The sequence below is a fragment of the Chelonia mydas genome, chromosome 25 (assembly GCF_015237465.2).
Source record: "Chelonia mydas isolate rCheMyd1 chromosome 25, rCheMyd1.pri.v2, whole genome shotgun sequence".
Classification (NCBI taxonomy): domain Eukaryota; kingdom Metazoa; phylum Chordata; order Testudines; family Cheloniidae; genus Chelonia; species Chelonia mydas.
This window is the reverse complement of record NC_057858.1, coordinates 14,453,331-14,476,022: the sequence shown is the minus strand read 5'-3', so window position 1 is coordinate 14,476,022 and position 22,692 is coordinate 14,453,331. Positions and strand designations below refer to the sequence as shown.

General features: G+C 46.8%; 1 protein-coding gene across 2 annotated transcripts in view; it reads left to right on the top strand.

Annotated features, from left to right (window-relative positions):
* The window catches only part of KLHL26 (kelch like family member 26), a 30,514-nt gene extending 8,979 nt beyond the window's left edge, over nucleotides 1-21,535 (top strand). Inside the window, exons 2-3 of one of the 2 annotated variants that reach the window (XM_037885870.2) lie at nucleotides 12,722-12,904; nucleotides 17,412-21,535. In XM_037885870.2, the coding sequence (XP_037741798.1) occupies nucleotides 12,722-12,904; nucleotides 17,412-18,993 (1,765 nt within the window). In that variant the 3' untranslated portion in view covers nucleotides 18,994-21,535. The remainder of the gene's footprint in view (nucleotides 1-12,721; nucleotides 12,905-17,411) is intronic. The other variant, XM_037885871.2, reaches the window with a different exon arrangement.
* The last annotated feature ends 1,157 nt before the right edge of the window (nucleotides 21,536-22,692 follow it).

Sequence of the window (22,692 nt, the reverse complement as noted above, 5' to 3'; positions counted from 1 at the left end):
AATAAGAGAAGCAAGTGGTATAAACTTTTTTAGTAAAACAAAGACTCCCGTTCCCTTCCCTCCCCCACCCCCAAAATAAAGTCTGCACAAAATGAAAAATGTGAAATATTTCCCACAACCCAGGAATCCTATAATATATTTTGGTGTCACCTGCCAAAAGCAGAATGAATGGACACGGGAGACCTACAATTTTCTCCAGCTTAAAAGATGCACGTGTCTCATTGCACATCAAGAGCAAACAGGTCTGTTTTTTTTCTTCCTTAAAGAAGGTGGGAGAAAGAGATCAAATGTATCAGGAAGGAGGGGAAACCCAGTACAAAGGGAGATTATGGGCTGAACTAAGAGGCTAGGATTGAATTTATGTTGCTGTAACCTAATATACCTTTATTGTGGAGTCTGGTCCATTAGGGGACTTTTGTTCTCGAGGAACTGTTCAAAAATTCAGTTTTGCATAGATTTATATTCTGAGCATTTGCAACAAGGAGCTATTAAAACAAATTTAGCTGCCAGCTATGGTAGACATATATATATCTATATACTCGTATAAATGTTTATGCTGTAGTTCAGTCACTAAAAATGATTGCTGCTTTTTTTTCTTTCATCATCTAAAGGCTTCTGAGCTGATGGTTTCAGATTATGTAGTTTAAAAGTAAACTTCAGAAGTGCTTTATAGGCGTTGTGAGTTACTCTATAAGTAAACATTTAGTGCATTGTAAGGGACAATCCTGCATTAGTAGGATGATGAACTAGAGCAGGCGTTCTCAGACTGTGGGTTGGGACCCCAAAGTGGGTCACCACCCCCATTTTAATGGGGTCACCAAGGCTGATGTTGGCCCTGGGCCCCAGCAAGTCTGAAGCCCAAGCCCCACTGCCCAGAGCTAAGGTTACATGTCCCCTGCCCAAGGCAGAAGCCCTCGGGCTTCAGCTTTGGCCTCCACACCTGGGGCAGCAAGGCTCAGGTAGTGGGGCTCGGTCTTTGGTCCCCCCTCCTGGGGTTGTGTAGTAATTTTTGTTGTCAGCAGGGGGTCACGGTGCAATGAAGTTTGAGAACCCCTGGACTAGAGCACTGGTTCTCAACCTGCAGCCTGAGGGCTGCTTGTGGCCCAGTCAGCACACAACTGCAACCCATGTGACAACTTCAGGGCCATACAGGTAGCATATATATTGTGTGGATGCGGCCCAGAAAACACAAAGAGAGCTGCGTGTGCAGTCCACAATGGTAAATAAGTTGAGAACCGCTGGACTAGAGGGCCTATGAAGTCTTTTTCCATTTCTAATTTATATTAACTATAATTGCTGACCTTTCGTAGAAGGAGAATAGAAAATGAAATGAAATGACCTTTCCAAAGAAAAGCCATTGCAGCACTCAGGTAGGACTTAGACTGTTCTGTTCAGTTAACACAGAGAAGCTGGAGTTCAAGGTGCGTAGTGTAGGACCAGTTTATGTCCCGTCCAAGACTCTTTAGAAATGCTACAGGAGAGCTTATAATGGGCACATCCTTACCCAGAAGGTGAGTGAAAAGGTCGTAGATAATGCAGGAAATGAGTGATATTAAGAGAATTTGACCATACAGAATTTGGAACTGGCATTATAATTTCAAGTGCTCATGCAGCTGCTTGCCAGTGCTGCAAACCCGGATTTCTTGTCTTTGCGTTAAAGTGGAAGTGTTTAAAACGCTCTGGCAGGCAAAATGATGGTGTGTTTTGGGTTTTTTTTTTTTTTTTTTCCCCACTCTTGCTTCAGATTAGCAGTGGGTAGCAGCACCAATCTGGTGGGTGGGTGTTTATGGAGGGTCATGAAAGTTGAGCCTTAAATTTCCATCCATTTTACTGTATTCACATTTTGTATTTGTAAGTAACATAGATAATTGATACTGTCACTTAGGGTGTGTCTACACTGCAATTAGACACCCACGGTTGGCCTGTGCCAGCTGACTCGGGCTAAGGGCCTGTTTAATTGCAGGGTAGATGTCAGCCCCAGCTCTGAGACCCTCCCACCTCGCAGGGTCCTAGAACCCTGGCTCTGGACTGAGCCTGGACATCTACACCACAGTGAAACAGGCCCTGAGCTCTGTGAGCCTGAGTCAGCTGGCATGGTGCTGCTGTGGGCTTTTCATTGCAGTATAGACACGCCCTTAGAGTGCAGTAGTGCCCAGACGTCCCAGTCAAGTGCTACAAAGACACATAGCAACAGAGACCTATCCTGACCCAAAGAGTTCACAATCTATCTCTGAAATAAGTTGTGGTGAGTGTGGAAAAAGGGGGAAGGAAGGACGAGGGTAATGAAAATACTGTACCACGGCAGGATTACAGAGACTGCTACCACACAAAGCGCTGAGTCCAACCCATCAGACATGGGGTAGATTGATAGATTTTTTTCAGGCCAGAATGGGAGGGACAAATGTGAGCAAGTAGTGTGACCTGCTGCATAACGGAGCAGAAAATTTCACCCAGTGACTCAGAGTGGAGGGAACTCTTCTTCCCTGCTCTGTACGAGTGTTAGTATTGTGTGGTGTGTTTTGCTTTTCAATAAAATCCACTCTCTGAGAGAGGTACAACCTAGCCATCGCTGATTTGTGGTAGGTGTGGAAGCAGGGGTGGGTCTCGAGAAGGGATCTGAAGGCGGACGCCGTGGCCTCGTGGATTCATTCGGGTAGGGTGTTCCGTTGAACCCGGTTCTATATGTCAGTCATTTGCCAGGGTTAGTGTGGGAAATGAAAAACAAACCAAGAGCCCCCAAGTAATTAAGCCTGTTTGGGATCTGGAGGAATTACTGCACTTTAGTATGGCACACAAGCGGGTTTGATGTAACTCTTGCCTGCTCTGCGGTTTGGCACCACTAGGTGCCTCTCTGCTTTTGCACACCAGTCCGTGGAAATGTTGGCTATTTTAGGATGGTTGTGGTCGGGGGGGTATTGTATTAGGCAAAGAAAACAAACAAATGGTAGAAAAAACATGGGTCCAATTTTGGGCCTCTAGATGCTACTGTGTTGCAGATAATACATCATGATTTTAAAAGAGGATCTCATTTTATGTAGTTGGGATCGGATGTATTTGGCTTGTTTTAAACTAGTGTCATTTGGTTTAGAGACTGGATCTGGAGGATTAACAGATTATGACTCCAGAGGATGTAAGCCAGTCATGGACGCTTTCTCTATCATATCAGACAGTGTTATTACCCGTAAGGAGTATCATGAAGACAGGGCACAGAATTTGTAATACTTTCCCATGTAACCCTTTGTATCTGGCTGAGTCTTTCTATCTCTTGAGGTCCTTGTGTGTTTGAATCATTCTGAAATTTTAGGAATGGAAGAGAGTAGCTGGTTGTTTTATACGATTGGGATACTGTGTAGCTGCCAGAGTAATTTGTAGGATTAGGATCATTTTATATGGGCCCAAGGTGGAGTCATTCCTGTACACCAGCAGGATTAGAACTGGGTCTGATGACAGCACTGTCTTTGTTACTGAGTGTCCCCTTTTAGGATCTTGCCAGAACCAATCACTGTGTGGACATAGCTTGAATGGTATCGGAGCGAAGTATGGGGCTTAAGTGCAGGCATGGTTGATTGTCTGGTTAAAGCACCAGGTGGGACTCAGGAGATCAGGATACAGTTCCAGGCTCGCTACAGACTCTGTACATGATATTGGGCAAATCACTTAATCTCTGTGGACCTCAGTTCCCCATCTCTGAAATGGGCATGATGTAGGGTTGTCAACTTTCTACTCACACAAAACCGAACACCCTTGTCCTGCCCTCTGCCCCACCCCCCTTTGATGTCCCCCCCCCCATGCCCCACCCCTTCTCGCTCATTTTCACCAGGCTGGGGTAGGGGTGCAGGAGGGGGTGAGGGCTCCGGCTGGGAGTGCAGGCTCCGGGGTGGGGCTAGAAATGAAGAGTTCAGGGTGCGGGTTCCGGGCTGGGGGGTTGAGCTGAGGGGTTCAGAGTTGGGGTTTGGGAGCGGGTACAGGCTCTGGGCTAGGGGTGTGGGTTCCAGGGTGGAGCCAGAAATTAGGGGCTCAGGGTGCGGCAGGGGGATGTGGGCTGGGGCAGGGGGTTGGGGTATGGGGGGGGTGTGAGGGCTCCGGCTGGGGGTGCGGGCTCTGGGCTGGGGATGGGGATGAGGTGCTTGGGGTGTAGGAGAGTGCTTCAGGCTGGGACTGAGGGGTTCGGAGGGTGGGAGGGGGTCAGGATGCAGGTTCCCGGCAGCGCTGACCTCAGGCAGCTCCTGGAAGCAGTGGCACGTCCCCCTGCCAGTTCCTATGTGGAGGCGTGGGCAGGCGGCTTTGTGCGCTGCTCCATCTGCAGGCGCCACCCTACAGCTTCCATTGGCCGCAGTTCCAGGCCAATGGGAGCTGCAGAGCCAGCGCTTGGGGCAGGGGCAGTGCTCGGAGCCCCCTGGCTGCCCCTACGCATAGGAGCCGGAAGGGGGACATGCCATTGCTTCTGGGATCCGCATGGAGCCTGTCTTAGCCCCGCTGCACTGCCAACCAGACTTTCAACGGCCCAGTCAGCTGTGCCGACTGGAGCCGCCAGGGTCGCTTTTCAACCGGACTTTCTGGTCCAAAACCAGACACATAGTCTTACCATCATGCTAGGGTTGCCATCTTGTCCACGTAGATTGAAAACTCTTGGCGGCAACAGAAAAGCTTCAAAAACAGACTCCAACAAGAAACTGCTGAGCTTGAATTAATATGCAAATTAGATACCATTAACTTGGGTTTGAATAGAGACTGGGAGTGGCTGGGTCATTACACAGACTGAATCTATTTCCCCATGTTAAGTATCCTCACACCTTCTTGTCAACTGTCTAAATGGGCCATCTTGATTATCACTACAGAAGTTTTTTTTCTGCTGCTGATAATAGCTCATCTTAATTAATTAGCCTCTTACAGTTGGTATGGCTACTTCCACCTTTTCATGTTCTCCGTATGTATATATATATCTTCTCACTATATCTTCCATTCTATGCATCCGATGAAGTGAGCTGTAGCCCATGAAAGCTTATGCTCAAATAAATTTGTTAGTCTCTAAGGTGCCACAAGTACTCCTGTTCTTTTTTTGTATGTCTAATTTTATAAGCAAGTGGTTTTTAAGTGAGGTGTAACATGGGGGTCTGGAAAGATTGAGAGCCACCGTCCTAGCGTGTGTATTTTGTATTTACAATTCATGGCACCATGGGGTTCCAGCCACGGTTGGGGCATCTAAGTGCTACCATAACATAAATAACAATGGTTGCTGTCTTGTTGATGTAAAGGTATATAATTTTTAAGAACAAGCAAATATTAAACCCCCTTCCCTCCCCCAAAGAGCAGATTTTTCTTAACCTCAAAGGCTTCAATTGTAAAAGAAAGGGCGAGGTTTTCAAAAGTGACTAGTGATTTTGGGCTGCCCAATTTGAGGCACCTTAAAGGACCCTGTTTTTTTCAGAAACGGCTGATCCCTTTGAAAATCGGGCCCATTGAAAGGGTCTCAGTTTGGGCACCCAGATCACTGGGCGTGTTTGAAATGCTTGGACAGACACATTAGTCCAGAGCTCAGTACTCGTCCTGATCATTTATGGTGAAAGACAAAGATGCCAGGGGACAAAAAGAGAAGAGGGAGGTAAGGTGAGGGAGGGAACAAAGAAATGAGCAAAATTTATTTTATTCACCGATGTTGCTTCCTAAAGGTGTTTGGGTTTCTGGAAAACAGCCCCTCCACTCTGTTAATGTTTAATTAGCTGCTGATCATTAAGTGATTATTGTTAATTTGGACAGGGAGATGATGGTAGATTATTGTGATAGAGGCCACTCCAATTCCTGCATGCTGCTGCTGGGCATGTAAGTAGGTTAATGGGCCAGGTATTTTTAAGAGCCACATGGCCGAGTAGCAGCTAACGGCCCTCCTCCTCCAAATGCCAAGCCTTGCGTGTTAGTACGGAAGGAGCCGGATTAGTGGGTTTTGGCAGAGGGAAAGAGGGCCAGAGAAGTGGTGTCTGGAAGTCAAAGTGCCAATTGATATGACTCCATCCAAAAGCAAACTCTTCAGCGGTCTGTTTAGCCTTATTGCTCCTTGGTAATATTTGTCAGTGTGAGTTGCTGAAAACAACGACTTTATCATTTGGGCGTGTGAGATAAAGCCTAAGGATCTGAAATATTACGGTAACCATAGCTACCACTGACTTATCCGAGGGAGTTTGACTTTTTTGTTTTGATTTTAAGTGTCTAATTGTAGTTTAGAAATTGGAATCTGAATGTGCTTTTTACATAGGCACGAAACTGAAGGCATTTAAATGAACTACCTTAGTAAAATCTCTCTCGTGCTACCTTGCAAGCGCTCGAAAAGAAGGCCCTTTGTATTCAGACCACGCATGCAAAATAAAGGGATTCTCTCTGGCTTCACTTTAGTTTTGCTGTCCTCGCTGATGTGGGCTTAGCACTGCCCGATCGACGGCTCGAGAGTCTGAAGTCTTTTTTTTATCCACTGAAAAGATGTGCCCGTGCAAGCTTCATGCACATAAACCTACCCTTGCTGCTTCACACCCCCTGCAGTGTCTTACCGTTAGAGACTTGTGTACCGTAGGGACTCTTACAAACACCATCCCTCCAGTGCTACCCCTGGTAATCAGGATTAGGACTAGTGGTAGCCATGAGGCTCTTGTGGTCAGACCTGTCTTTAGCACTGTCAGTTGTTGCTGTTGTTTGTTTGAATTAAAGTAGCACCTAGAAGCCCTGTCTGGTGTCAGGGCTCCATTGTGTTGGTGCTGTACAAAGGATGGGACAGTCCCTGCCCCATGGAGTTTGCAATCTAAACAGACAGACAAAGGGTGGGAGAGGAAATAGATGCACAGAGAAAGGAAGTGACTTGCTGACCAGTGGCAGAGCCAGGAATAGAACCCAAGTCTCCTGAGTCCTAGGCCAGCGCCATAAACGCTGGACCATGCTGCCACTGGAAGCCTCCAGAACCCCGTGTACTCTAGGGCTCCTAGTGGCACCAACTGTGGTTCAGCTGAACCAGTGTCAGCATTGGTGGTAAAATTCCCTAGTGTAGACACAGTGGAGGGATAAGAGAGGAGCTCAGTATCCACGGGCCATTAAGTCCTTGGGATTTTTTCAGAGGCCTGGTCTACATGGGGAAATTGTCCAGCATAACTTTTGTGGAATAAGCTCTTCTGCAATAACTCTGCCATAATCGCTTCCCTGTGGACACGCTGTTCTGGAATAAGAGTGACTTTTACTCTGGAATAGCACCCATGTGGGAGAGTTACCCTGGAATAGCTGGGCTGGTCCCTTTCCCCCTTGTAGACAAGGCCTGAGACTGCTGTTTAGTTTTGTTAGAAAATGTGCTAATGAATGTTAACTCCTAGGGCTAACCACAATGAGCTGATGTGTCTTGAAACATGAGAGCCCTTGGCCACACAAAGGGGGAACCCTGTATTAAACATTTGTTAGGTAAGACTCATATTTTCTAATGCAATGTGTTTGCCCAGGAGAGAGAAGACCAAATGCTGCAGTTGTTTTTTGTGAGACAAGGTGGGTGAGGTAAAATCTTTTATTGGACCAACTTCTGTTGGTGGGAGAGACAAGCTTTCGAGCCACACAGAGCTCTTCTTCAGGTCTGTTTTTTTTTTCTTCTGGTTGTTTTTTATGATATGTACCATTGAGACTCACCAAATTCCTTTCACATGGGCTACGAAACAGCTATCGCATAGTAATTGTTTTCAATCCTTTGTAGCTTGGACTGGCTTCAAAGAGCAGCAGAGAGATGAAAGGTGTTCCGTCCCATTACCGGTCTCTGAGTCAGCCAGTCCCTTTCACTAAATAGAACTGCGACTGTCACGGAGCTTATGGGAACATTTGGCCACTAGCATGGGCAGTGCCCATGAAACAGTCACCTACAATGAGCTGCCCGTACCCTACTCAGGGCTTGTCTACACTAGAAAACTATACCGCTTGAACTGGTCTATTAAAGCAGTACAATACAATCCCCCTGACTGGATGCAGATATACTGGTAGAAAGATGCTGTACACTGGAACCGCTGTTCCTGTATGGGAAGGAGAATAATTATACAAACGTTACATAACTATCCTAGCAGTCATCATCTTAGCAGTGCAACTGTGTTAAAAGCCCAGATCCTGCAAATGCTTTCAGGTCCTCTTAAAGTTAATGAACAAAGCCCTCGGATGCAATGTACATTGAATATGTTATTGCTTTATGTGAATGTGGCTTTTTATTGTTGAATGTTTACACCAGGGTAATTCTGACTCGTTAATATAGACAGCCACTTCACCTTGCTCCCTGGATTGGGAGGAACTTGAAGTGCTACAGAAGCAGTATTCTCAGCTCTTGGTGAAAAACACTTTGCTTTTCTCTAGAGGTCTCCGTAGGTCCTCTGAGAGGCTCTGCAACAGAGGGAGAGCGTGGCCATAACATGTAGCTTTGAGAGTGAAGAAATAAAATAAGGAAAATCCCCAAATGCCCCCAATCCTATCTTATTAAAAGGGGGGTGTGGGACAGAAGAGGGAGAAAAGATTTGCAGACGGGTGAATAGCTTGGCACCGTTGTACAGTGAAGAAGGCTCTGTAGCTTGAAGGCATGTTCTGAAGCAGAGTGGTAGATGGTGACTCTTCCTTACTTTTGCCAGTCAGGCCGTTTCTTCTTTATCAGACGGTGACAGCGATAAGTGTACGGTATATGCAGATGATCTCAAATTAGATACGAACAGCCTTGCAAAGGCACTTTCAAATATTCAAGGCTTCCTTTTGTGCTTCATCGTCTCTGGCATCCAACTTCTGCTTCTCCTCGTTTCTCGTGTAGCACAAAGCACGGAGAGCAAGGCCACACAGTATAATGTAGTGCACCATTATTTTGTGCCCTGTGGTATGACAGACAGACTGGTTTGAGCTTAACCTGTTTTTATCACAAATCCTCTTTTATTAACTGCGGTGTTGTGAGACACAAGGCAGTACTTGTTCCTGCCTCTCCCCCTCACCCCCCCGCCCCTTGGTTTCTCTGCGCCTCTTCTTCAGTTTCCTGTGGTTGTGATTATTTGTCTCCATTGGACTTAGGGTTTCCAGTTTGAGCAGTTTATTTTGTGACAGTTTTGGGGTGGTACTTTTCAGTACACCTAGCAAACATGGGCAACAATAACCCTCCTTATGCTATTGGATTTTTCATGTGTTTTATCAAAAGGAGCTAAAGTGACTTTAATTGTTGGATCCTTTGCATTTTTTCACCCAAAAATGTAAACATGAAGTAGACAGAGGAATTGTTGAGCATGGGGCAAGGGGGTATAACTAGGAGTAACGGGATGAAACTAAATGAAGGAGGAATATTGGTACGGGGCGAACTTGTGAACAGTGAGATCTTAGGCCTGCCCTACACACAGCTTTTGTTCCACTTGACCTATTTTGTTCTGAGGTGTGATATTTTTCACCAAGATAGTTACACCAGCACAACCCCTAATGGGGTTCAGTTAGACAGTTGTAAAGTGGCTTATGCCATTATGGCTCATTCCCCATCCTGGATGGGAAAAGCTGTCCCAGGTTAGATTCATAGAGTTTAAGGCCAAGGACCATTAGTCTGATCTGTGTATCACAGAGCACTAAATTTCACCCAGTTTAATCCTGTGTTGAGCCAAACAACTTGTATTTTTACTAAGGAAAAACTTGTGTTTGGCTAAAGCAGATTTCCAAGACAGACAGACTAGCCCAGCTTTGTGGCTTGAACTATATCCTATAGTGAAAGCAGTGCAGCCCTTGTGTGTAGACAAGGCCTTATACTGTGGAATAGTCTCCCACGGAGATGGACGTTTAAAACTAAACAGGAGAGACTCCTGAAGAATGTTCCATTAATGAGATATCCTGCCCTGGGAGAGGGACCCGATATAACCTAGTAAGTCTCTTCCATCTTCACTTTCCAAGATTAACAGCTAATAAGAGGAGATGTTTTAAGCCATATTTTACCTGAATCTTTCTTTTTAAGCTTCTCATTTAAACTGGATTTGGTCCCATAGTTATTTCACAGGGTACAGAGAAGCATAAAGCTTCATGTGCGCCGACCTCATTTGTCTTTAGCCGCTGAAGGGGGCCAGGGCATTTTAAGACAAGCTCCATGCATTTCTGCTCACAAGGAGAAATGGGTGGGGACTAGTGACATTTTCACTAAAGTAAAACCGATGTCAGAATTGTATTGAGCTTTATGAACTAAGACTTCGTCCTACTGGTAGGTAGCTGATTTGTAACAGTGAATTACGTCCCTAGAGGGACGCTGCCATACTTCACTGCCCCCCAGATATAACCATACATTAATAGCCCTGATGGACCCCAAAGTGCTCTACAGTGATATGCATGTGGCACTCCTGATTAAGGCAGCTGCCTCGTGGGCAGAGCATGACAGCTGACCAGAATGCTGGCCAACCTCTCAGGACTCTGATGGATTTTCTTTAACTCGTGCTGCCATAATGCACTGCATACAGGAAACTGCCATCTGATCACAACTAAGCAGTTGGCAAGTTGTGTTCACGACTCCTTATTGGCTAAGAACTGGGCACATCCTGCTGATTTTTACTACCCTGTCTTCTCCTCCCCCCAGCTGACCTGCTTGTTTGTCTCATCCACTTCTTCTGTCTCTTGGTTTAGCTTGCAAGCTCTTTGAACAGGGACTGTCATTTCATATATAGTTGTACAGCCCCTAGCACAATGGGGCCCAACCTGTTTGGCCTCTAGGCATTACCCCAATATAAATGTTAATAGCACCAATCCTTCCCCCACCTATTCAGTTAGAATACCAAATACACTCATAGTATGGCTTGCATCTCCAGATGAGCTTGGCAGCAGTTAATCTCCAGGTAAAAGATGCACTGAACGTACATCTGTAGATTACTGTGTAAATATGACATCAGCAACTCATCAGGTTCTACAGGACCCATCTGGAACTCTCTGTCACTCTCTCCCCATTCCACAAAATATGCTAATTAGGGATGTAAATATCATTTAAAAAATTAACTGGTTAAGCGATTAAAATTATGTCGGTTAACCGGTTAACTGAGGTCCGGCCGGCATGGCATGGCTGGGGCTGGGGTCCCTCTGGTGCGGCCCAGCACAGCTGGGGCTGAAGCTGTTGCAGTTGGCCGACTGGCCCGGCGTGGCTGGGGCTGCTGTGGCCAGCATGGCCGGGTCCTGGGGCTGGGGTCCCGCTGGTCAGCCGGTGCGGCCAGGGCTGGGGCTGCTCCAGCTGGCGTGCAGGGGGTTAATGGTTAAGGTTGGTTGACAGTAAGCCTAATGCTTACCGGTTAACCTTTTACATCCCTAATGCTAATTAAAATCTGATGATCAGTAGTCTGAAAAAAGAATAATTTCTGCAAATTGAAATCCTGGCTTGAACACTAAGGTTCCTTCCAAAAGATAGAAGTGTGGGATGTTGAGCGAAATGACAAGAATAAGTGAACAGTGGGTCAAATTTGAAAATAGGCCTCAAAAGTTTTGCGAACCCCATCCCCAGTGTGGTGTGATTTCAAAGTTTGCAGGTCCAGCATCGGACAGGCTTGAAAATTCAGCCTAGACCAGTGCTCCTCAAAGTGGTGGTCCGCGGACCGGTGCCGGTCTGCGAGCCATTGGCTGCCGGTCCGCGCACACATTGGGGAAAAAAAATTGCCAGTCCACCACATCAGAGAGCTTGAGAAGGACTAGGCTAGACAATAATGTCTTCTGCAGTTTCCACGATATGCTATGCATCCGATGAAGTGAGCTGTAGCTCACGAAAGCTCATGCTCACGAAAGCTCATGCTCAAATAAACTGGTTAGTCTCTAAGGTGCCACAAGTACTCCTTTTCTTTTTACGAATACAGACTAACACGGCTGTTACTCTGAAACTAGGCTAGACAATATACATCTTAATTGTAATTGTCTGCCCAGCTGCATGGAGGATCTGGGCTCTGATGTTCTGCTCTTCCTGTCTGTGTGGGAAACTCACAGCTGCCAGTGAGAACCCTACGTGTAGCGGGTAAGGAAGTGGAGTCAAGGCCCAGCATGTGGATCTGAGGGGAGAATTTTCCCCATAGCGAAGAACATGCACAGGATATTTCAAGAAACCCAAGAAGATATTGACATGGGGAGGAGTCTAGTTACAGTGCAATGCCAAATGCTGCACTAAATGGCAATGTCAGAGTTTGCGTTCCCTCTTTGGATGTGGGTCAAGCTGGTGTGAAGGAAGCACCGATCAGGGGTTAGCAGGGCTGGCCTTAGGATATACAGGATGCTAAACTGCTGCAGCATGGAATGCGCTATGACTTGTGCCCCCCTCCAGCCGGGCGGCTGCGGAGATTGAGCAGTCAGCTGCGTTCCCCTCCAGCGTCAAGGCCAGAGTTGGAGGTCCGGATGGGCTCTGTTAGTCACAACTGTGGGGTCCCAGCAGTGTGTGTGAATTGCTTGGCCCTGTTTGCTGGTGTTTAGGCTGGCTCTGATCTGCTAGCCAAGAAGCCCATGTCAGCTGCAGGCTGACAGCTTGTTGTCAGTAACGTGAAAATGTAATTTAAAAATTCAGAAATCTGTCTGGGGTTGGGGGAGTGACAGCTAAGCTATGGACATCATCATGTTCTGCGCTGCATTTGAGCTGGAGAACCCGGTATGATTGCTGTCAAACTGCTTTACATCACAGCATCTTCCCCAGCAGGTAGCTCCATAGGTGTATCACACGTTTTAAATTTAAAAAACCAGTCTGTTTCTCTTGTTCTGTTTTTAGCATGGCTGACAAGAACAGCGCCCTGAAATGCACGTTCTCTGCTCCTGGCCACAGCACCACTCTCCTGCAAGGACTGGCCTCGCTCCGGGCTCAGGCTCAGCTGCTTGATGTCATCCTCACTATAAATAACGAAGTGTTTCAGGTTCATAAAGTTGTCTTGGCTGCCTGCAGTGACTACTTCAGGTGAGAATCTGACAGGAAAGCAGAACCAGGCATCTCTTCCTTTGCCTTTCCTCCTTTACTCTAGGAAAGTTGGTGGGTTGCGAAATTAAGGGCTGGCTGCTCACTCACACTGAGTTGCACCTTGGTCACAGTGAAGTCAGTGTGCGGAGCGAGCAACTATTCAATATTCAATTCTAGGTCTTGGTCTCCTTTTGGAGGCTGCACGGGCAGTGCTCTCTGCCTGTCAGGGAGGGAAACTCAGCGATGGCTGTTCCAGCTGATTATGGAGGGTCATCGAGTGGCTCTGAGCTGGAAGGATGGTGGCCACAACCATAAGAGCCTCCAGGGGAGAAGTTAGGTAGCAATAATGCAAATGCTAGCTTGTTATTTTCAACTATTACATGTCATTTTATCTAAGGTGTTATGGCCCCCATTAAGAACATCAGAATCGCCACCTTGGGTCAGACCAGCGGTCCATTTAACCCAGTATCCTGTGTCTGACCAGTGCCAGATGCTTCAAGAGGGAATGAACAGAACAGGGCAGTTACTGCGTGCTCCGTCCCCTGTCGTCCATTCCCAGGTTCAGGGACACCTGGAGCATGGGGTTGCATCCCTGACTATCTTGGCTAATAGCCACTGATGGACGTGTCCTCCAGGAACTGAGCTAATTCTTTTTTTTAACATAGTTATACTTTTGGCCTTCACAACATCCCCCGGCAACGAGTTCCACAGAGTGACGGTGCGCTGTGTGAAGAAACACTGCCTTGTGTTTCTTTTACACCTGCTGCCTGGTCATTTCATCGGGTGACCCCTGGTTCTTGTGTTATGGGAAAGGATAAATTACACTTCCCTGTTCACCTTCTCCACACCAGCCATGATTTTATAGACCTCGGTCATATTCCCTCTTAGGCGTCTCTTTTCTCATCTGAATGTCCCAGTCTTCTTCAGCTCTCATTCCCAGAGTAGCTGAGCCTCACAGTTTGGCTGGACGTATATTTCCAGCACCCCTGGGAGGTGAGGCAGGGCTGTCACTCTCTTGGTACCAATGCAGAATGGAGGCAGAAAAATGAGCTAACTTGCCCTAGGCCAGACCTGGAGTGAGTCTGAGGCAAAGCAGGGCACTGGACCCAGCTGTCCTGAGTCACTAGCTAGCATCCTCCCCCTGGGGCCCTCCAACCTCTCTGTCAAACTGTTATTAACTGACAGTGCATTTGAGAGCGGGATCGCTTCCTGACAGGGAAGCGGCAGTTCCAAACGCTAAAGGGTACTGAGGGTCCAGCAGTTTTGATCCGAAGAGTCTGAGTTTCATTGGAGTTCCTGCTGAACGGCCGTTCCACACTGGGAGCTAAAGGGGCAAAGGGCCCAGTAGGTGGAGTCTGCAGTCCCTGGAAGTGCCGGCTCTTGCCTGGTCTGAGGGGCTTGGCCGCTGGATCCCAATGGCCAAGAACACCAAGCACTGTGTACAGGGACGTCTCTTTGATTTTTCCACCACATTTTGCTGCTGGTCCAGGCTGCCTTGTTGTGTGTCAGGAGCTGTGTTTTTTCCATTACCGTGACCCCTAAAGGTTTATCGCTGTCCCCTAACAGGCAGGCGATTAACAATGGAGATGATCTTCCACCAAATGCTAATAGCACCATTTGTATTCATAGAGGCTGTCGCAGAGCCATTGCTCGTGTGTTCTCACTGCCAACCATAATTGTCTAGTCGGGTTCTTTTACAACCTCTGTTGTGTTAAGTAGGGCTGTCCTGGGGAACAATAGTAGCATAATCTAGCCTTTGAAAATACCCTGCTTTTTATTCAGAAAGGTGTTGGGGATGGGGGGGGGGGCAGAGCAATAAATGCCTCTTTCATGCATTTCTGTAGCCAGTATTTCAGACCCATAACACCTTTTACAGGAATTGCATGATTTCACTATTTCATAGAATCATAGGACTGGAAGGGACCTCGAGAGGTCATCCAGTCCAGTCCCCTGCCTGTTTCCTTCTTCACATTCAGCTTCTCTACCCAACAAATACGTCTGCATCCCAGGTGGACCGAAAAGCAGGGTCGCCCGGGGGGGAGCGGCAAGGGGGGCAATTTGTCCCAGGCCCCACAGGGGCCCCCAGGAGAGTTTTCGGTGGCAATTCGGCAGCAGGGGGTCTTTCAGTGCCACCGAACACACCCGGAGCGGAAGAACCCCCTCCCCGAAGACTCCAGACCCCCTGAATCCTCTGAGTGGCCCTGGTGAAAGCAGCATACTGCTCTGGGAGATGGTTATGTGGAGGGATTGTAATATAATGCTCCTTTCTGTTGCATGGACACACAATACCAGTCAATAGTATTACTGGTCACTGGGCCATGGAAGGCCCATTTTATCCCCAGGTCTCCCACTCAGCTCAGCTGTCTGGGTGCCCACACTGGACTGCACCAATCCTTTTGGCACAGTTTGGGGAGGGGAATTGCAACTCCCTTGCCTCTGATGAAACCCCCAAGCCATTATTTTACTCCTGTGTCTAACTCCTTGAAGGTACAAAATCAGTTTCCTTCTCCCCAAGGTGCCCCGATTTAGGTAGCGGTGACTGCCTATTTAAGACCTTTTAAATCAAAGCAAAGGTCATTGGAGAACATGTCAAACAAAATCCCCACGGAAAGCCTAACTCCTCCAAACTGCCAAATAGTTGTGAGGTTGGGGAGGGGCACTTTCCCCCTTCCCAGCTCTTTTAGGGTCTATCTACCCTGCAAGCTAAGGTGTAACTGTAGTGTGGGTATGCCGGGCCCGTGCCAGCTTTCATCTGGCTAGTGGGGGTAACCAGAGCAGTGAATCCCGGTACTAGCCTGCGGGACCCTGGCTCCGTACTTCGGTTGCTGGCTTGTGCTGAAGGCTGTGCCACCACGTCTTCACTGCCATGGTTACCCGCACTAGCTAAATGAAAGGTCGTGTGAGGATTCCTCCAGGCACTGCAGAGACACCTTGACTGGCCGTGTAGATATACTTTTAGTGTGGCTGCTCCTTGACGTTTCTGTAGCTTCCTGCAGCAGCCCCATGGTGATGTCCAAATCCAGGAGGGTGGAACTTGGAAGAGAGAGGCAAAGGGGGCCAGGTGGGGGTGGGAGGCCCTAAAGTGGGGGGAAGCACATATCCATTAAAAGCCCTTTTTAAATTGCAGACCCTTTGGACCTTTATGCAGCCTGAGCCTGGTTTTGGTGACAGTGGCTCCTCGTTGCTTCTCCAGCAACCTGTTTGCAAGAGGCGTTTGCTCCCTGCGCCCCTCTGGCAACACTAGCTGAGGCATGTGTTCACAAAACAAACCTTTGCACTCAAGCTTCCCAGAAGTAACATAAGCGGCGCCTAAGTTTAATGTAAACTTGTAAATGACATGCGGCTACAGCCCCATCATGCCCACGGAGCAGGAAACGCAGCACCTACCTAGAACAGCTTACTAGCTTTGCCTGCAGCACCTGGCTCTGCAGGTACCGCCTGTGGAATTGAGAAGCCTCCTGATGAGGGGATCCAGGGCCTGATCTCTGCAAGGCCTGGTCCACTGACTTGCTCACAGCTGTGCTGTAACTAGACATTGTTTTTAATTGCCTGCTAGCCCCCTGCCGTCCTCCTGCAATACAACGGCAGCTTTCGGAAGATGGTGCAAACTCACAGTTTCGTAGGGAGTGGAGAATAACCCTCAAAACCAGCCGTGCAGCTGCGCTAGTGTGCAGGGAAGCACGTAATTGGAGCAAGTGTTTGTAGCTAAGTAGTTCTCGACCTCCTCATGTAAAAACACTGATGGTCCTTTAATAGGCTTGGTCCAGATATTTCTGTGAAGTGTAAGACTCGGGAACTGCTGCCTGGCACTCCTAGAGTGATGGGTGTATAAAGGCCGTGGCCAAAGTGTGCTGGGCATTAGCTTCCGGCAGGATGTCTCGGTGACTGGCCAGCAGCGTGCTCTCTGCAGTTCTCTATCACAATTACCAAATGGAATTTTACAGTCAAGAAAAGTCAGATCCTTGTATTGAGACTTGCAGCAATTGCAAAGTTCTCCATGTGTCCAGAATCTTAAAGCCATTAATAAGTTCACACACAATACAATGGGCCAAACTGAAATCCTTGCCTGAAATGCCCTGCTCCATGTAAATCCAAAGCATCATTGAACCCCCAAATACCAGGGCCTGTAGAAATCTCTGCATTCCCATTGCACCCACAAAACCCCCATTTGCACTTGCAAATCAGGAATTTAGGTGTGCAGTTACCCCTGGTGGTTTTTGCAGGAGCAAGATTGAGACCTTATTTTTTTATAACTGGAATATTTAATTTTTACCTTCATTGTATGTTCCATCATAAGTTTAATATCAGTTATTTCGTGCTCCCATTTCTCTTTGGCAGTTAGGTCTTTCAAGATGCTGTGCTTTGATTACCAGCTCCCCCCCCTCCCCCCCCCCCCCCAAAAAAAAAAAAAAAAAACAAAACCAAAACACAAAAACAAAACAACTTAAGGTAGACAGTGCATCACATGATTGGAAACAAAAATTTCTCTTGTGTTTTTGACCTTCAGGGCAATGTTCACAGGAGGGATGAGAGAAACCAGCCAAGATGTGATTGAACTGAAAGGGGTATCCGCAAAAGGACTGAAACACATAATAGACTTTGCTTATAGTGCTGAAGTGACTCTCGATCTTGATTGTATTCAGGATGTGCTGGGAGCTGCAGTCTTCCTCCAGATGGTGCCTGTGGTAGAGCTCTGTGAAGAGTTCCTGAAGTCCGCAATGAGTGTTGAAACGTGTCTTAATATCGGGCAGATGGCCACCACCTTCAGTCTCGCGTCCCTGAAGGAATCAGTAGACGCGTTCACCTTTAGGCACTTCCTTCAGATTTCTGAGGAAGAGGATTTTCTTCACCTGCCCCTGGAGCGCCTTGTCTTCTTCCTGCAAAGCAATAAACTAAAGAGCTGCAGTGAAATAGACCTCTTCCAAGCTGCCATCCGCTGGCTGCAGTATGACCAGTCCCGCCGTGCCAACGCCAGCCAGGTGCTCTGCCACATTCGCTTCCCGCTCATGAAATCGTCTGAGCTGGTGGACAGCGTGCAGACCCTGGACATCATGGTGGAAGACGTCCTGTGCCGGCAGTATTTGCTGGAGGCGTTCAACTACCAGATCTTGCCCTTCCGCCAGCATGAGATGCAGTCTCCTCGAACCACCATCCGTTCCGATGTCCTGTCCCTCATCACCTTTGGCGGCACCCCGTACACTGACAACGACCGGACTGTGAGCGGCAAAGTGTATTACTTGCCAGACACCAATGTGCGTCAATTCAAGGAGCTCACTGAGATGGAGGTGGGCAGCAGCCATGCCTGTGTGGCTGTGCTCGACAACTTTGTCTACGTCGTGGGGGGGCAGCATCTGCAGTACCGCAGTGGTGAGGGAGCTGTAGATATCTGCTACCGCTATGACCCCCACTTGAACCAGTGGCTGCGCATCCAAGCCATGCAAGAGAGCAGGATACAATTTCAGCTGAACGTCTTGTACGGCATGGTGTATGCCACGGGTGGGAGGAACCGGTCAGGGAGCCTGGCCTCCGTAGAGAAGTACTGTCCCAAAAAGAATGAGTGGACCTATGTGTGCTCCCTCAAACGCAGGACGTGGGGGCATGCTGGGGCCACAGTGGGCGGCAAGCTGTACATATCGGGTGGATATGGAATATCAGTGGAAGACAAAAAAGCCCTGCACTGTTATGACCCGGCAGTTGATCAATGGGAGTTTAAAACCCCAATGAATGAACCTAGAGTCCTGCATGCCATGGTCAGTGCAAATACGAGGATTTATGCCCTAGGAGGGCGCATGGACCACGTTGACCGTTGTTTTGATGTATTGGCTGTGGAATACTATGTGCCTGAAACTGACCAATGGACAACTGTGAACCCTATGCGGGCAGGTCAGTCAGAAGCTGGTTGTTGCTTGTTAGAAAAGAAGATCTATATTGTGGGAGGGTACAACTGGCACCTGAACAATGTAACGAGCATCGTGCAAGTGTATAACATGGAAACAGATGAATGGGAAAGGGACCTGCATTTCCCAGAGTCTTTTGCTGGCATAGCATGTGCTCCTGTTATACTGCCACAAATAACAACCCAGAGATAACCATGTGGGACTGTGCTGTCTGGGAGCTCCTCTCTTGTGTTGCATGTTCTCAGGACTGTGTGTTGTCTCTTTGTTGTTTGCAAATAACGTTGTGTGTTTCGTTTGTTTGTTTCGGGGGGGGGAGGGGATGACGGCGGGGAAAGGGAGGAGGAAAATACTTTGCATTCCCTTCTCCAGGAAATCTCCTCCTCCTCTTAATGTAGCGTTCTGACAGCGTGTTCCCTCAGAAGCACTTGTCGGCCAGTTAGACTTAACATATGCTACAGCTAGACAAGGCTCTTCGTTGTTGTCCTGGGGGGGAAGATGCATTTCTCTGACTGCCCATCTTTTTAACGAGGTCATGCATTGCAGGCAGTGACCGCTCAGGAGTGTGTTAAGTACTGTGGGATGTTTAGATGAGTTCCGATGCGATTTCATTAATGTTTCACAATTCCAAAAGCTCACTGGGGTGTGTAGATTTTTGTCATCGTCTTGTTTTTAACAAACAAAACCAAACTCTTTATAACATACTGACCTCCAGAAGCAATAAGGGGATGCTGGAAACTAGACGAGTTCAGGTGCTTGGATTATGACGCATGTTCTTGGCTTCCCAAGAAGTGATTTTTTTCTTTCTTTTTGTCTAATAGGATACAGGTTCTCTCTGGCCACTGAGGTCTGTGTTGATTCTGTTTGCTCTTCACCAAATGGGACAGTTTAATGAAGCTCCTCCTCCCATTCCTCCAGATAACCATGTAATGTCCTACTCAACAAAACTCCCCTCAATTGGGGCACCCAAACTTTGCAACCCGGAGGGGCCATGTTGGCAGCTCGCCAGGAGCTGGAGTGCATTGCTAAACATGCATGATTTTCATAATTGCCAATAAAGTGTGTGACATCCCCAGCAGTAAGAACCTTGGAGTTGGTAGCTGTTTGTACCCTGATGATATAGGCAGAAGGCACCCAGAGCTGCTTTCTAGGGCCCATTTACTGCGTCTTTCGCATCTCCTTCTCCTTTGAGCGCATTTCTCTTCCCTCCCCTATGCAAATTTACGCAAACTGGGTTTTTTTTAAATACTACCAAAGAGCCAGGTGGTGCTTGTCCTACTGCGAAAAGGTTCCCCAACCACCCCATTTATGAATAAGAAATGTCCGCTCCTAACACAACAGAACTCTGTGAAATGTAAAGTCCTGTTGCCCCAAAATGTTTTATTCTTTAACTAGAGACTCATTTTAAGAGGGCTTTGCAGTGTGTGAAATATATTCGTGTTTTCTGCACATAGAAGGTTTTTACTTCTCAGATATGTTCTTTTTTCAGGTCAGTTTTCTAAGCAAATTAACCTGTTGGTACATTGAAGTTTCTCCTTGTATCAGGAATTCTGTGCCAAGGGCTTCATTATATTTCTCTTTTTTGGTGCATGCAAAATGTTGAGAAACAGTTAGGTTCTGGCATTATATAAATGCTGAGCTGTCACCTTTTATAGGGAGTATAAAACGTCTGTTTTGCTAATGTATCATTGATCAGGCCTATTTCTGCCCAAGTGAAAAAGCATGAGCTTCATAATTCAAATTAATTTTCAGATACCTTTCTCTAGGACTTAAATTCAGGTATTTGAAAAAGCGATACAGTAAGTATGCATGTTACCCGGCTAACCTGGTGAAAATGTAATTCTCCATCTTCATTCCATATTTTGCCAGTGATGAATGAATAAAAATAAAGCCCCCATTTTGCTGCAGACGTACCAGAGACGCTGCAAAAAAGGTGGCTTACCAACAAATGGCCAAAATTTGAGAGGAAAGAAATGTAAATAGAAGCACTAAAACAACAAAATAATGGAGCCCCTTTTAATAAAATAGTCTACCTCTACATATTTATCAGACGTTAGCAAACCCCAAATGTAATCTGCCTTTTCTCTTTCAGTTGCAAAGTCCATGTAACTTTGCATGGGTTTCCTCCCAGAGGAACACTTCAGTGCTCTTCCCTATTTTTTTTCTAACCTTCATATAAATACTCTTTCTATGCCAGCAATGCAGAGCCGAAGAGCAGCCCTCTGATAACAAACCAAGGTGCATATTCCCAGTGCTCACAAACTACCTTACAGTAAACAAACCAGAGAGCCTGCATGAAGGATGAAATAGGAACCTGGTGCTAAGGAAAATTGATTTTTTTCGTTTCAAGCTTCGACAGTGGTGATTAAATTGTTGCAGGGAAAGAGAAGAGGAATCTACTTTAGAAATTATGAAAAATACATTCTTGGGGTCCTTTTTAAATTACCCTTGTGGAAAAAAAAATCAGTTTGAATGCATCTCTGGAAGGGTGGTTCCTTGATAGGGGGCTAGAAAAAGCCATTCCAAAGTGGGCATTAATTACGCAGACACTTACCCACTGAACTAGCCTAGTCACTGCACTCCCTTTCCAGTCCCCCATGGAATCTGTGCTAGGGTGGGTTTCCTGATTCTCTAGCCGGAGACTGCTGGCAGAGCAGTGCTATGCACCATCTGTGTGTTAATGGAATGTTCTTTTTATAGATCTATATCAAAATAAAATTATTTTTCATAACGTTAACTTTCAAAATTCTAGCTGCTCTGATCTAAAAGAAACTGGCTGAACTCTTGTGAAAATGTGTCTCTTGCATACCAGTAATAAAAGACGTTTTACTCATGTAAAATACATAGTAATGGCTCTGAGCTGTAATATCCATAAGCTCTGTTACCCTGAAAATAAACTGGGTTCTTTGCTGGATAGAAGCTACTTGAATGAACATAGGGTCTACATGACAATGATACTGCTTTGTTTCTTGGATGCACAGTTCAACAACTTTGAGTCTTAAAGGGACTTAGTGGGGGCAAAAGGTTGAGCTTTCCTGTATGCATTCTTCTGTTACAAGCCTGTCATCTGGGACTGAGTTTGCTTGGAAACCATCTACCTGTTTACAAGAAGCATGGACCAGTTTGGGTGCAGATTTCTCCTTTTCTTCTTTGTCCTAACCTCGCTGGCTTTGTGCCTATAATAGGACAGTCTTGTTTGATAACATAGTGATGGTGCTCAGTATAAATACACAGATAGATTTGTCCAGAATTCAGTTTGGGGAGGGGAAGGGGGTGAAAGGACTTGCTTCACTTCTTGTTTTTATTGTAGAACTCCTCACTGGCCACGTTTGGCTGGTGGAGCTGCACTCCGCGTGAACAGCAATTGGACTGGGATCCTCTCCCCTCAAAGAGTGAACAAAGCCAAATAAACGTTTGATTGCACTTTGAGTCATTTGTTAGATTCAGAGCAGCAATAAACATTACAGGGATAAACCTGATTTGGCACATTTTTAAATACACTTGAACAGATGGGGAGCGGTAAAAGCAAAGCGTCATTAGTTCTAGGTATTTGTGCAGCTCAGGCATGTCCCATTAGGGGCTCATGGCACTACCAGGATAATAGCCTCTGTCATTTTATGGGCCTGAAAATGTACTTCAAACTGTAAAGAAAAATTGGAGTTCTTGGCAGTGTCCTGTGCTTGGCAGTGTCAGTTTCATACGGCAGTGTCATTTCATACTTTCCCAAAGCTCTGTCTGCTTCATAATCTACTTTAGTTTCCCCTACAATAGAACCTCGCTAATTCTCACTTAACAACTCCCCAGGCAGGCTAATGCTCACAAACAGATCCCAGCCATCTCACCCCAATCCTCAAATTTAGAATGAATAAAAGCTCTCTTCTGCTAGTTCCGAGC